Source organism: Mytilus trossulus, chromosome 3, assembly GCF_036588685.1.
Source record: "Mytilus trossulus isolate FHL-02 chromosome 3, PNRI_Mtr1.1.1.hap1, whole genome shotgun sequence".
Classification (NCBI taxonomy): domain Eukaryota; kingdom Metazoa; phylum Mollusca; class Bivalvia; order Mytilida; family Mytilidae; genus Mytilus; species Mytilus trossulus.
The window spans coordinates 72,940,412-72,956,646 of record NC_086375.1 but is presented as its reverse complement, the minus strand read 5'-3'; the positions used below and the strand labels follow the sequence as shown (position 1 = coordinate 72,956,646).

At 32.7% G+C, this 16,235-nt stretch overlaps 1 protein-coding gene across 1 annotated transcript; it reads right to left on the bottom strand.

Moving 5' to 3' along the window:
• Positions 1-7,196: 7,196 nt before the first annotated feature.
• On the bottom strand, positions 7,197-16,121 carry LOC134712348 (N-alpha-acetyltransferase 30-like). Its single transcript, XM_063573803.1, has 4 exons — positions 15,437-16,121; positions 14,000-14,123; positions 11,263-11,318; positions 7,197-10,288 (listed from the first exon to the last, which is right to left on the bottom strand). The coding sequence occupies exons 1-4, from the start codon at positions 15,956-15,958 to the stop codon at positions 10,151-10,153; spliced, it is 840 nt and encodes a 279-aa protein (XP_063429873.1). The 5' UTR covers positions 15,959-16,121; the 3' UTR covers positions 7,197-10,150.
• Positions 16,122-16,235: the final 114 nt, after the last annotated feature.

Sequence of the window (16,235 nt, the reverse complement as noted above, 5' to 3'; positions counted from 1 at the left end):
GACGATTGATTGACCTCAAAATTTTCCGGTACTAAGTGGCAAGTTTTGGAGTATTACACAAATTCTTATATTAATTTTGTACTTATCGGCCTAATACTTTAAAGAATTATATATCAGAAAATCATTTCTTAAGCGGCACCCTCATCAAATGAATGGAAATGCTTTAAATTGAATGAATTCTGAACTTGTTTACTTTTCTTTCTATTTCTCTCCACTTCGTTAGTGGACATGTGTACCTTACAATCCGTGTATGTTTTAAATATAAATTTTATAGTTATGCTTTTGCATACAGTATATAAGAAACAAACTTAACCAGGATAAACTGGATACAACAGGATAAGAGATATGTCTCGCCTTTTTGTAATTTTGATAATGCAAATTTTGAAATCAAAATAGCAATACTTTAACATATTACACAAGTTAAGAAAATATTGAAAGTCAATGAACCAAGACAAGTTACATGGCTTAACAATCTCCATGTAAATGAGGTTTGCCAATTCTTATACAACTGCATACCAAATATCATCATGACCATTGACTTATTATATGTCGTTCCCAAATCTAAATGCAAACATTAACTAGTAAACTATAGAAAAGTTTCAAAGTCAATAAGAGGGGGTGGGGTAATATAATCTCCATGGAAACGTAACTTGCAAATGCCAATAAATTTGCATACCAAATATCATTGACTTAACATTAGCAGTTCATCTTAAACTGATCTTATCACAAACTAATACATGTAAACTAAAGATAAGTTTCAAAAGTCATTCGAAGGGGTGAGACCAAATATTCTCCATGGAAATGAGATGGACTAATGTTTGTACAACTGTATACCAATTAACCTTGGCCTACCACTAATGGTTCCCCTTGAATTGACATAATCACAAACTAATACATGGTAACTCAGATTTTTTAATAGACCATGACTAAGGAGGCAGAGTCAAATTATCTCCATGGAAATGAGATATGCCAATGCTTACACAACTACATACCAAATAGCATTGACCTACCACTTTTGGCTCCCCATAAACTGACCTAATAAAAAACTAATAGAAGGAAATTCAAAACAGTGTGGCTGTGGCCATTGATTGACACATTAAATTCATCCATTGACTGGGACAATTTAGGTGAGAACGTTTGTATGAAACGACCACTGCTCACTATGCACTTTTTAAAGACACTTAAACTATGGGGTCAAAAAAGGTTCTCAACACCTTAATAAAGTAATTCTAAAAATTAATCAAAATTAACACGATGTTTGATTTATTCGTATTATATAAATCAAAACATAAAGGTTATTCCTGATTAATTTTTCGAATTATTTTATTATTAAAGTGGTTAAGAAATTAAGGCCATACGATACAGTTACAGGGAAGGTAATGACGTTGCTAACGTAATTTGTTATTTTCGCGACGTCAAACTGTGACATATCGGGAAAAGGTGCATTTTTCGACTGATTTTTATCATTCAAACTGATTTAATTTGAAAACGAGTTCATGGACCCCTATTTTTCAAAACGGCATTTGGTTTCATTTTGCAGGGAGATTATGTGACCCAAATTTTATAAAACTGTAAATAAAGGATTTTTTTTTTTAATTGTGATAAACATGCAGTAAAAAATTACGTTTTTCCTCAATTCATGAACATTTGATAAATATGAGTCATTTCTGAATAAAAAAATGCATATTTTTTAAAGATATTTATAAAATACAGAAATTACCGATTACTTAACAATAAACCATTTGTTTTTATCTTTTATAACAAAAAAGTTATGTCTTTCTTTCGAAAAAGAAATTACGGCCACAAATCTGAATTTCGAGCAAATGTACAAAATTTCTACCTCATTTTACGCAAAAAGTAGCACATGAAGGTAGATTTTTTATTACATATTTGATTTAATCAGGTAAAAAATAGCCTATATGCAAATTTTCATGAACTTGTAAATACAAGATCAAAACTGTATCGTATGCCCTTAATGCCCGTGTCACACTGTCCCGATTTTTAGATACGATGGACACCCGAATGCGAAAATTGTAAGTTCGTACGAAGTTGGTCCCGATCTCGTTAAAATACCAAAAAGAGACCGAAGCCAGTACGATGAATAACGAAGTCTATACGATGGTGCCGAAATTATACACGATAGCAAAAGATGGACATACGAAGGTTAACCGAAGACGGGTATTTAAGCTTTATATTTCAGCCGAAGCCTACACGATGGATCACGAATGATACACGATGGATTACGAAGGCTATATGATGGATAACGATGATGGCACGATGGCCATACGATGTCTAAAAGACGTCGTGAACAGCTTACGATGCTTTTCCACTGTGGACACTTCGAAACCAATATGCTTCAAAAGATTTTAACCACATTTGGTATATAGTTTCTCCTTGTAATGATCTGACATTTTTTACGTTCAAAGTCAAAGGTCAATGTCATGCAGATGAACTTGTTTTTTTTCTTCTTAAAAAGGCACAATAGTCTAAACTGCATGATTTTTTTATTAGATGTTAGTGGCTTTGAACTAGCTGTCAGACAGCTGCGAGTATTCTCAGATCTGTCCATTGTGTCTTTTTGTGTCGGGATGTAGAAGTACCCGGTCACGTCCACTTGTATTTTTTGTCTATCTGATGAGTTAAGGATGTACTTAGGTGAGGTTAGGTGAAAATTTATAAATTAAGAAGTTAAATTTGATACTTTTATCTGGTAGAGCATCAAATAAGGATACAAAAAAGCTAAAAATATTGATAGGTCATCAGTGGACCTCCTTTTCGCGATATTTGAGATTTAAAATATGGCGGGAAAAGACTGACTCTGACTTTTACCTTACATTTGCATTGGTATTATTGGTCTCAAAACAGAAGAAAGAAAATTAAAAATCTTCTAAAATTTTGGAAAATGATCTTTCATGAAGAATTTAATCTTATATGAAAAAATAAATGGGTGTTATGGGGCAAAATATTTTACATTGTGTTGAATGGAAAAACTCCAAGGAGTCCGAACATTTGAACCAAATTCCAAAACCTCACCTAAGTACATCCTTAATCCTTTTCAACTGATTTTTATAGTTCGTTCTTATGTTGTACTGTTATACAACTGTCCCAGGTTAGGGAGAGGGTTTTGATCCCGCTAACATGTTTAACCCTGCCACATTATTTATATGTGCCTGTCCCAAGTTAGGGGCATGTAATTCAGTGGTTGTCATTTGTTTATGTGTTACATATTTGTTTTTCGTTCATTTTTTTTAACATAAATAAGGCCGTTAGTTTTCTCGTTTGAATTGTTTTACCTTGTCTTATCGGGGCCTTTTATAGCGGACTATGCGGTACGGGCTTTGCTCATTGTTGAAGGCCGTATACGGTTACCTATAGTTGTTAATGTTTGTGTCATTTTGGTCTTTTGTGGATAGTAGTCTCATTGGCAATAATACCACATCTTCTTTTTTATATAATATACAGAAAATTGTTTGCTCATTTTTTTACCTGCTGGTTCTAAAGACAATATTAAAATGTGTCCACTAGTCTGAATAATCACCCATAGTTATGACAATGTTTACTGATCTATCTTAAATGTAAGGCAATGGGTTCGTTGATCCGTTTTTTTTTAAAAGAGCTCTTTCAAGGAGAATATCATACTAATATAGACAAAAGGAAGGGTGTGGGAAAAGCTACAAATGTGGAAAAATATGACACATAGAAACAAAATGGTTATGGAGTAACAATTCGTGTGACAACAACTCAGACGATACATAAAAAATCAGAACTATGAAGAAAGAATTGGTTTCCCTATATACGTGTACCTGCAGTGTTGGTGTACGAGGCGCATTTATGATTTTCATTATGTTACTTGATATGAAAAATTGACAATTTTTTTTATTTTACTTGTAAAAGTAAATCCTGAGCCTGTTATAGCTGCTCTTCTTGAATAGAAATAGAATAGAATAGAAACAACGCTGTCGCCTTTCTTGTTCTCATAGAATCATAAGATATAAGCTCCATGTTTTGTAAACATCTTTTTAACTGTCGTATTAGACTGATCAGTGCATATCGCGCATGACACTTTAAATGTATTTTAGCGCGAAAATTAACTTACATTTTTCTACCTGAGGCATAGATTACCTCAGCTGTATTTGGCAACACTTTTAAGAATATTTGTCCTCAAAGCTCTTCAACTTCGTACTTTATTTGGCCTTTTTTACTTTTTTTGATTCGAGCGTCACTGTTGAGTCTTTTGTAGACGAAAAGCGCATCTGGTGTATTTACACATTTTAGTCCTGGTATTAATGAAGAATTTATTTAGCTGGATCTATTGCCGTCGTAGTTCCATCTTGTCGCCTTCGTACTTTTATTCGATGGCAACACGACGGGATTACGAGGTCTTCACGAAGTCGTGTTGCCATCATAAGACCTTCGGGTAGCCTCGTGATTCCTTCGTCTAGACATCGTTATGTAAAAACTGCCCGATGGAAACGATGGAAACACGAATGCAATACGATGTCCAAAGATGCATTCCCGGTGACATTACGATGGTGAGGATGGTGATACGAACTCAATACGAACCCTCCACATCGGACGCACCATCGGGGATTTTTTAACATGTTAAAAAATTTAGAACCCTTCCCGAAGTTGTCCCCGAAGACTAGAAAAAGTGGCCGATGATTCTACGATGGTTAAAGATGGCACTACGAATAGCCAGATCTGGATACGATCAGTCCCGATTTTGAAAATTTCCATAATCGTGTTAACATCGGTTTAAAAATCGGGACAGTGTGACGCGGGCATAACAGTTGTCGTCACAGACAAACGTTCACGTAAATTGTCCCAGTCAATGGATGATTTTAATGTCAATCAATGGCCCGGGGACAGCCACACTGTTTTGAATTTCAGTCTACATGTAAAATACGCAAAAGTTTCAAAGTCAATAGACCATGACTCAGGCAGCTGAGCTAAATAAGCTCCATGGAAATGAGATATGCCGATGCTTACACAACTGCATACCATATATCATTGCAATACCAGTTGTTGTTCTTCATAAACTGACCTTATCATAAACTAATACATGTAAAATAAGAAAAAGTTTTGAAGTCGATAGACCATGACTGAGGGGACAGGGCCAAATAATCTCCATGGAAATCAGATGTGCCCATGCTTATACAACTTCATACCAACTTGATATGATTGACCTACCACTTAATTGTGGTTCACCGTAAATTAGACCTAATCACAAACTTATACATTGTTGACACTGTCGTCGCCAGAAACAGCATACCTATTTCTCGCTTTTTGACTCCGTCAAGGTGAGACAAAAATGGAAGATTAAGGGAGCTACCATTTGATTTTTGTGGGGGGGGGGGGGGGGGGGGGGGGGGGGGGGGCTAGGATGAAATTTGAAAAAAATAGGCAGGTCAGGAGTTTTGCGTAAAAAAAAAAAGGCAGGATGAGACACTTGCAAAAAAAAAGTCAGGATATACTTAAAAAAAAAAGGCAGAACCGAGCAGAGTGAAAAATGAAAAGGCAGGACAGAGATTACAGTAAAAAAAAAAAGACAGGACAAAATTTTTCATCCTAGCCCCCCCATAAAAATCAAATGGGGTAGCTCCCTAACCAATGAACCATGAAAATGTTGATTTAGTCAAATGATAATTGCCAGACAGACATATAGAGGTTACCATGATTCCATACATAGTTAACCTATTGTTTATAGTATTAGAAAAATAGACCATTAAACAAAACCTTAACATGGAGCAATAACCTGTAAATAAAGTTTGGTCAAATTAAACATGCCAGATTAACATGTACATCGTAATATATTTTCATATCAAATATAGTTGACCTATTGCTTAAAGTATTAGATAGACAGACCAAATCACAAAAACTTAACTTGAAAATGAAAATGAGGTCACAGTCAGATGATACATGCCATTTGGATATGTACACCTTTACAATCAATTCATAGGAGACAAGGTTAGGCAACAATGTTCAATATAAAAAAGAAGATGTGGTATTATTGCCAATGAGACAACTATCCACAGAAGACCAAAATGACACAAACATAAACAACTATAGGTAACTGTACGGCCTTCAACAATGAGCAAAGCCTATACCGTATAGTCAGCTATAAAAGGCCCTGATAAGACAATGTAAAACAATTCAAACGAGAAAACTAACGGCCTTATTTATGTAAAACAAACATGTTACACATAAGCAAACGACAACCACTGAATTACAGGCTCCTGACTTGGGACAGGCACATACATAAATAATGTGGTGGGGTTAAACATGTTAGCGGGACACCTTGCCACCCTATGTTTTGCAGTATTGCACATTGACAGCTGTCGTGACCTGTAGTTGCTAACTTCTAAGTTATTTCAGTCTCTGTCGGAGTTATCTCATTTATAGCAATCATACCATATCTTATTTTTATAAAGCCTCTGAAGTATTTTGTGGCGTAACGTTGTACCTACATTATTTGTGCATTTTCAACAATGGCTGTTCTTCACTACTATTAACTTTAACTCATGACCAAAATTTTGTTGTTGTTGATCACTTATATTCTGTTTTCAGTTTCTAGGTAACTCTATTTTTTGTCACAAAAACCAAACATTGGTGAAATTGTTACTCAGGAGAAACTTTTATATAAAGTAGAGTTACAGTTTTGTCGTTGCTGACATGTATTTCAGAATTTTGTTAATCATATTTGCTGTTTTTCTCTTTATCTATAGTTTATGACTTACACACACAAAAAAAATGTAACACACTGTTGACACAGATATCATAAAATTCAGAAAAAAAGACAAACGGTTACTGATGCACAGCAACTTTGCTAATCCATTCAAATTTGCCAGACCAGACAAAATGAGATGTACGAGACAGTAATGCAACTTTATTGAAAATATTGTTGTCTATTGTAAGAAATTCCCCATCATACGAACCTAGGCAGTAAAATAAACATTAAAAAATTGTTAATTAATTCAAAGGTCACCGGACCATGAATTGGGAAACAATGGCTTCAAAATAGTCTTCACACTAATACAAAACCTGATAATCCGCTGTCATTCTACACCGTGTAATATGTAGTGATAGTAATGCTAGTTATTATTTTGGCCCATTAGGTTCAGGAGATTTTGCTAAAAGGTATGTCCATAGCTCAATTGACCTGTAGTGTCAGTTGAACTAAAAAGTAAGAAACTTCATATATCATATCTCTCTTTATTTACAATTTTATTAACAGGGATTTCATCACAATGGTTATTACCTAAGGATTTTTATTGGAACCTAAATTAAACACTACCACTGTATGATCTGTATCCTGAGAAATTTCAATTAAATTTTAATTTTTGAATTTCTAGTGTGTACCATTATATCACTGTATATCAGATATTTCAAAATGAGACATTTCCCAACAAAATCAAAGCAGTTGTTCTGAGTGATTTCTGAATATGTTTGTATCAGGAATCTAGCTTAAATGTATATTGTACATAGAGGGGTTTGACTGAATTATATTCATTAATGATACGCAAAGTTGTTTTGCCTAGATTAAACTTTCCAAGAAATATATATACAAAACATGAATTCATAACAAAATATGCTGCACTGTTATATCTGTCAGATGCAAACTGTGAAGCATGTATATTAAATCTGGTAGACTAAACACTTCCAATAAATGACCCCATATGTTTCAGGAAAAGTTAATACTTAATAAAGTCATTTTCACATAATGCCTGAATGATGTAACAAAGGTATGCAAGATGCATTATTCAACTCTATAACATTACATAGGGTGTTTCAAATGTTAACAGCAGGTAACAAAATTAGTGTAGAATACAATTTTTCTTTTTTATTTGTTAAAACCTGGTCATAATTATTTTATACAATGTTAATCTCACTGGATTTCATTACACATTTTATTTCTATGACATTTTGCACACTCAAGTGACACATACATTATCCTTCTCATTTTTGTAAAGAACGAGTAGATAGAAAATTAAATTATAAAACAGGTTCTCTAAAAACTTACAAATAACATGACCATTTAATATACAAAAAGTATTTTTAATAATTCTAATTCAACAATTTAACAAGACAGATCTTCTTCAATTATCATTCCTCATATCCATCAGCGGGTCATTGATATTTTTATTTCATTTATAAATCAGACATAGACAATTTTCACCTTTTGATCTATGAGCAGATTTGTTTGGCGTCAATAGAGTCAAGTCCTGAACTGTTATGCTATCAACATATTTGCAAGGGGGGAAAATGCACTATCCCAGATATTGAAATATTTTATTCTCAATCAATCTCTTTGGGCATAAAGCTACTTAGAATATCTACCTTTATTTCATAAAAATAGCAAAAAATAGATCTATATCAGTATTTTGCACAATGTTAGAATGCATATATACTTTTACCCTGAAAACATACAAAATTTCGAAACCTTAAATGTCTGAAAATGTGCAAGCCAAATGTAGGATCGTGACCAAAGTTTAGAAAAAGCTAGAACTTGCATTAAAAGAATTTAAAGCATACACAACTGCATTTATAAAAGAAGGAAGAACAGTGACTTTAGTTTATTAGGTAGCTTTACATTTAACTATCTGCTGATATCAACGTCCAAATTCATGACAAAAATCTATATGAACTAGTTTGATTGAAATCCGTTAAATGGGATGAAAAGCTGATTCAGGCTCTCAAATTGTGTTTCAACTTATTTTCATCACTACTTGACTATTTAGTGAAAGCCACCATATTGAGCCGGATTTTTAAAGCCAAATCCAAATAAAGAGTTCACCGCTATATAAATCATCAGCAAGCAGTTGATTTTGCAGAGTACACAATGGTGTTGAAACTCTAAATGTTGACACCGAATTCTAAAACAATTTGAAGGTACCATAAAATGATTATGTACAATTGTCTTAGAAGAACCTGAAATAACTGTTCAAGAAGCCATTCAAAATGTGTAATATAGATTCCTTATGGAAATATCTTGATTGTCAAATGGGGAATCATCTCTAAAGTAGTGTGTGTAACAAAGTACTTTCAATTCTTTCTACCATTCAAAATCACAATGGGCTTATTACTGTTAGACTTTAGAGCAATGTAAAGACAAAGTTAATGGTTATCATGAATAAGGTTCTTTTAAAGCTCTTAACTACTTAAGTGCATGACCTCTTTCAGAGGGTTTCATGTTATAATTGTTGTTACTGAAACATAATACATTTTCTTGTGATTCAGAAGTTAATCATATATTTTACCTTGGTAAGTTGATATGATTGGAATTTTGTGTTCCCTAGTTTTACCATGATATTTTTAACAGTATTGAGAAACAGCTAGCATTTTTTGTATTTTATTAAAGCTTGAAACATTTGTTAGTGTTAACTGTTATGACTGTATATAAGAACATTATCTTATTGAGTATATGGTTTCGACATTGATGGGTACCCTTTATTTCATATTAGATCATTATCAGACCTGTTTTTTTCACATTACTTTCAATGAATTTATTGTTTATACATAGATAAATAGTTAAAAAGGATAAAAATTAATACAAAGAATATCAACAACTTAAATACTGGAAGGATGTTTGTTTTAAGAACATATAATATGACACTTTAAAAATATGAATGCATGCTTACTAATACAGTATGTTTTCTTTAAAGCAAACCCAAGGATTATATCCTTTCTTAAGTATAACATAGTATGTATGTGAGTTGTTGAGCAGTTTTCTGTACAAGTTGAAAATTGATGTCTGATTTTCTTCTTTAAAAGTTAAAATGATGTGATATTGTTTCTGAGAGATCAAATTTATTGCCTACATTTCAGCTTAAATTCCCCAATTATATATATTTATCTTGTGTAGAAAAGTGTCGTTCTTTCTAATTCCTCATGCATTTAAATACATGAAGGCATATTTATTCCATTCAAAATACACAGTATTTTCTGCTTATTAATTGCCATCTTCGATGTTTAAAATTCCTTTCTTATCAGAACAAAGTTCCTTTCTCAAACCAATATTCATATTTTTTCATCATCTGCAGATGACAACACTTTGTCCTTATCACATCTTTAAAATTATCTATATGTACAAACAAAAATAATTTAATTCTTCATATACTCAACAACAACACTCTAAAAAGGATAGTAAAATTCACCGTAACCATAACTTCAAACGTAATGCGTCAACACCATTCAAATAATAACGGAAAAGACGTTTGTCTCGTACAAAACCTAAATTTTCATATAAATTTAGGGCAGCTTTATTAGTAATCTCTGTCTCCAAAACAACCTGAAAATATAAAATATCAAACATTAAAAAAATATTCATATTTTTTTCATATGAAAGATATGGGGATTATTGCAGGCTAAAGTTCATTTGAGAGATATTTAGGAATCATTCTAAGATGAATTAAAGGTGAAAGTATATGAGGTAGCAGATAACAAAAGAAGAATACCAAAATAATCCTTTATCAATTTATCATTAAAAAATTTGTGAGTGGCAAAGCAAGAATATATATGATGTGTGACCTGGGGCCATAATTCCAATTTGTTAGAACATATTGCAAACTTGATCTGCAGTTTGTCACAGCTAAACAACATTGAACACATAAAATGTAGGTATATCTTAAGGCAGAAATGCTTCAGGTACAGTGTTTTCTCTAAAATAAGGCTTAAATACAAATAAGTTTTGAAATAACTGATAGTCACTGTTTTTTGTACTCGCCCAAGACATTACTGATAATAACCTTAGATTTAAATGTCATAAAATCATACAAGAAATGTATGCAGATTAGCTTTAGAGTGCTTCACAATGCAGTTGTCCATGAATGTTTTATTTTAAAAAAGAAACAACTGTTAAAGTAGATATATATTGATTTTTAACTTCTTGAAGACATAACTGATACAAATATAAAAAAAAATCACATTTATAAATGAAGGCTTGAGAGCACTTACAATGCAATTTTCTATTTACATTAATTTCAAAGGGTCATAACTCCTTTAAAATTAGTTGATTGTCTCTGATTCTAGAACTTTTGAGAAACTTTGATAATATAAACCTTTAATTTAAATTTCAGAAGCTTTCATATATGTAAAAGTGATTTTTTCATACAGACTGACCCACAATAGTATGCCAGGTATTTCTATGTCACCTAAAGGGCACAACATAAGTCATAACAATGTAAGCATACACACTTTGATGATGATGATGATGATAAAATAGATTTGAGGTAAACATTAGAATGCAGTAGTCCACATACTTACTTCATCACAGTCATCAGCTATCATGGCTTTGATTGCTTTACGAACTAAATGAGAACCTACAAATATTAAATCAAATAAACAATTATATACTTTGTAATACAATACTTAAAACTTGGTCATGTTGGTTCATGATTAAATAATTATATTTTGATTTAAAAATAAAATTATTTGAAAGGTTTTGTACTTAAATTTCTTGATGATGATACTATAATTGTCACAATACAATCTTCTAAGACTAACACGTTTTTCTTTTCAAAAACCTCCACAGACTGAGTCATTAACATTTTATATAGTATATACAATGCATGTATTAGAATAGAACCAGGTATGTGCATCAAGATTCATGAACATAACAAAGATTGCCAGCAGATCATCTGGTACCAAATATGTCAGTATTTACAGTAAGTTTATGAATAATGAAGTATCACAACTCTTAAAATAGTGATAGCAATGTGATTTCTTTGAAAATCAGAAGTCTAGACATAATCAAAGAGCTGAAAGCTCTGAAGAAAAATGACGCCACTGTCTCTAATATTGGGATAGTTTTTATGCAAGTCTTGATTTTCACATACCGTAATTAGTTTAACAATGCAACATGTATCGTAAGCATATAATTGATATTCGTATATGTGTGTGTGTGTGAAGTGAAGGTGACAACTGGCTGGTTTTTTAAGACAAATGAATAGATCAAGACTAGCTGAATTGTACAAATAAATACCGTAGAAAGGCTTGTATATTTCTCACTGGTACATAGTCTGGTTATAAGATTGCTATATTTTGGTTTCTATGTTTTATTGTTTCGTTGTTTCAGATCAATGGGACCAAGCTGTTAAAAACAATTATCTTTTGTGTTTTTTCCTTTAAAATCTTCAATGTTTTACTCATACCAAGCTATAAATACATTCAGTATTTACACCAAAGCAATTTAAAACAACAACCATAATTTTCCAATTATTCAACTTGAATTTGAATTAAAATTGGGCGTGAATGAGTAGAGTGTGAATGTGCGAACGTGTAGGGTGCGAAAATGTATTGGGCACAAACAGACCTGATGCCACACAGTCTGAACCCCCTTCTCCAAAAAATATTAAGTAAATAATCTTTTTGTTACTGCTAGCAAAGGTCTAATGAAACTCAGATAGTTTCAAACATTTGTCAAAGAATTCTAGTCAAACTGGCACCTAGTTAAATTGGCACCTGAATGTCGTAGGAAGGCTTCCCAGAAAAATAATAAAATAGCCTTGCCAGGCGTCATAATTATTTGGACTAATACATGAGATATTGTGTATTTTTCTGCATTATTTTAACCAGTTGAGCATTTTACAGGCATGACAGGATTGTTGGTTTAATGCTGTTTAAACTTTACTGAAAAACAAACACCTTAAATTTGCTAATTATTTGGCATGAAAGTTTGATTTATTGAAAGGGACTCATAGTTTTCCATTTTATTTTAATAATTGACTTGTTTTTACAATTACACAAATTGTCTAATTGTTAAAACAACAGCTTTGGTAAGGGCTTCGTTGTTTACCTTTATACACTACATATTCACTTTCGTTTCGTGGTTTACCAAAATACACAACAACATATTCACTATGTACTTGGTAACAGTAATTAATTAATTGAATAGAAAATATTATATCAAATATTATTGGATGCCGAATTGACGTCGAATAGGTGCCGATTTGACTAGATGCCAATTTAACCAGGTGCCGACTTGACTTGTACGTTTCAATTCCTCTGCGATCGTTTGCGGTATTTTCTTGAGAAAACCTATTTTCCAACATCAAAGAGAAGAAGAAACTGCTTTAAAATGATTCTGGAACGCTTCATGATTGTTAACATAAGTTTAATTCACTCAAAAACAATTTTAAAACTTGCGATTAAACAGGAAGTTTCCAAAGCACGTGTGTAAAAGAAGAAATTAACCGGTGAGAGTGGAAATCCGTATATGACAGATATCCCTATAGTACGACTTTGAAAGTAAAACAGTTCAATCCTTTTGTAAAACAATCTTTAATATACCTATCACATTAATGTTTGAATGGTCTTAAGCTTATTCAAACCGTATAAGTCGGTATGAAACACCAAAACGGAATGAACAATAACCGATTACGTTTTGTAGTTTACAAATTCTAAAACTGGTTCCCGTCAAACTACAACACTTTGTTCAAGTGTAGTGGAATACAAGCAAAAACCAGTGTAAACTGGGTCCTGGCTGGTTTAATACTACACAATGATGCATAATGATAACACAAGCAGATTCCAGTTTGTTTGGAAAATAGGAAATACGAAACCAAGCGCGGTAGGCAGAGCAATGTAATGAAGTTCAGGTCGGCAGTTATGGAACAATGACTGCGTCATTTTCCAAAAAACACTGATTTAAATTATTAAATCTTTACAAGTTTAAAAAAAAAAAGTATCCCAATACAATACTTGTATGAAAAGTCATTTATAATACATGTAGTATACTTCTCCAACCAAACTGATAATGCCATCATAATTTAAGACAAGAATTTTTAGGATGACGTTACCTGTTTTATATGCAGCAACAGTATAAAGCTTTACTACATTTGTACTTTTAAATGCATACATGTACATGTAAATGCATTTTACATAAATGTCACTATATTTTTATAGATATAATATAATTTGAATATAGCAGACATTTTTGTAGATTCTAAAGACTACCTTTAAAATTAATGGCTTTATCTATTTGTTTATACTACAGAATTACCTATTTTTCTTCTCCTATAGTCTGAATCTACAGCTAACATGGCAATATATCCTCTTCGTACCATCTTTTTATGCATATCTAATTTACAAACTATAGCACCTACACATTTCCCTTCATCCACTGCCTGAAAAATTATAACAATAGTATAATTAAGATAGAAACATGTCTGGTTCATCTTGTATTGAACTATAATAAACAAATATTGATCTACATACATGTACATGTATGACTATTAATATGGTTGTTTGTGCCTGTCCCAAGCCTCTGGCCTTTGTTAGTCTTGTATGATTTTTAAATTTAGTTTCTTGTGTATAATTCAGAGTTTAGTATGATGTCCATTATCACTGAACTAGTATAGATATTTGTTATGGGACCAGCTGAAGGACGCCTCCTGGTGCTGGAGTTTCTCGCTGCATTGGAGACTTATTGGTGACCTTCTGCTGTTGTCTGTACATGTTCTATGGTTCAATTGGTGTCTCTTTAACATCTTCCCAATTTCCATCTTATTAGATTAAGTTGGATGTTTAGATGCTGATCAGTAATACACAAACATGTTGTATGAGTACAATGTATGTATAAGATGATGTAAGTTCTTAATTTCCTTTATCAAGAGTTGTTTGATTTACAAAAATGAAGTACATGTACTAGTGTTTGCAGCATTTCATTGAATGAGTTAGTGTTGTCACTGTTGTGGTATCTGTTGCATGCGTACCAAGTTTATTTGCATGTGATTCAGGTCATTTATCAGAACTATCACACTATTATCCGTCAACATTTACTTGATGTTAAGCATCCAACAATCAATCAATATATTAATAGTTTTATAGCATATGATTTCAAACTAGTGTTGTACAATGTATGTGCCTCTATTTTGGGGTATTTAGCATACTGGCTATATATGATGAAGACATAATCTTTCAATCAGTTTAATTGAGGTCTGGAGCTGGCATGTCAGTTAACTGCTAGTAGTCTGTTGTTATTTATGTATTATTGTCATTTTATTTATTTTCTTTTGTTACATCTTTTGACATCGGACTCTGACTTCTCTTGAACTGAATTTTAATGTGTGTATTGTTATTCTTTTACTTTTCTACATTGGCTAGAGGTATAGGGGGAGGGTTGAGATCTCATAAACATGTTTAACCCGCCGCAATTTTGCACCTGTCCCAAGTCAGGAGCCTCTGGCCCTTGTTAGTCTTGTATGATTTTAAATTTTAGTTTCTTGTGTATAATTCGGAGTTTAGTATGACGTCCATTATCACTGTACTATTAAGCATATTTTTAGGGGCCAGTTGAAGGACACCTACGGGTGCGGGAATTCTCACTACATTGAAGACCCATTGGTTGCCTTCGGCTGTTATCTGCTCCATGGTCGGGTGACATATTCACCATTTCCTTTCTCAATCTTATATTTGGCATCTATTTTCATCAACTCACCAGAAAACAAAGCTTTGGCCAGTTATGTATAAAATATCTATAGGTATAAATAGAATACGGTTCAGACAAGTCTTTAGTTATGAGTCTCATTATATCTGGCATCTGAAGTTCTGATTCATAAACAATATAATGTATTCCATCTATCATGTCATTCTCTGGTTCCTCCTGTTCACTTTTTTTAAGTTCCAACTGATTGAATGATTTGCACATGGAAGACTCATTGTCCTGAAAAGTATGGCTACTGACATCTACCTCATCGACATCATGAACTCCAGAACATGGACAGTGGTGAGGTGAATCTGCAACGGATTTTGCATGTCTTACAAGCCCGTTTTCATGTTTATGTCTTATTTTACCATTTGGTACCTTTGGATCTTTACTCTCATGATTAACGCAGTAAGAATCGTTTAATGAGTCACTTTCAACAGAAATTTTATCATGTTTCAGTAAATTATCTATCTGAGGTTTGATTGGAAAGCTGCTTCCTGAATCAGTTAACACTGAGCATATTTCTTCAGACATTTTAGAGAGATAGTGTGAACCAATGCATTTTGACAAGTCTATAAAACAGGGTTATTTCGTCTTGCTACATCTCAGTTTTCAGCTAAGAAGACACCTGTTTGCTATTTTGTCAGAACAGGTGCTTCCATGTTGCTGTGGACTATATACTTCCGGTGAAGTTGATACGCCAACTTTTCCCAAAACATTTCTTTCAGTTTTGCTCAATAAATGAAATAATGTCTCATAACCTCTGAAAATATAACAAATTTCAATGAATTAATAAACAATCATCAGAAAA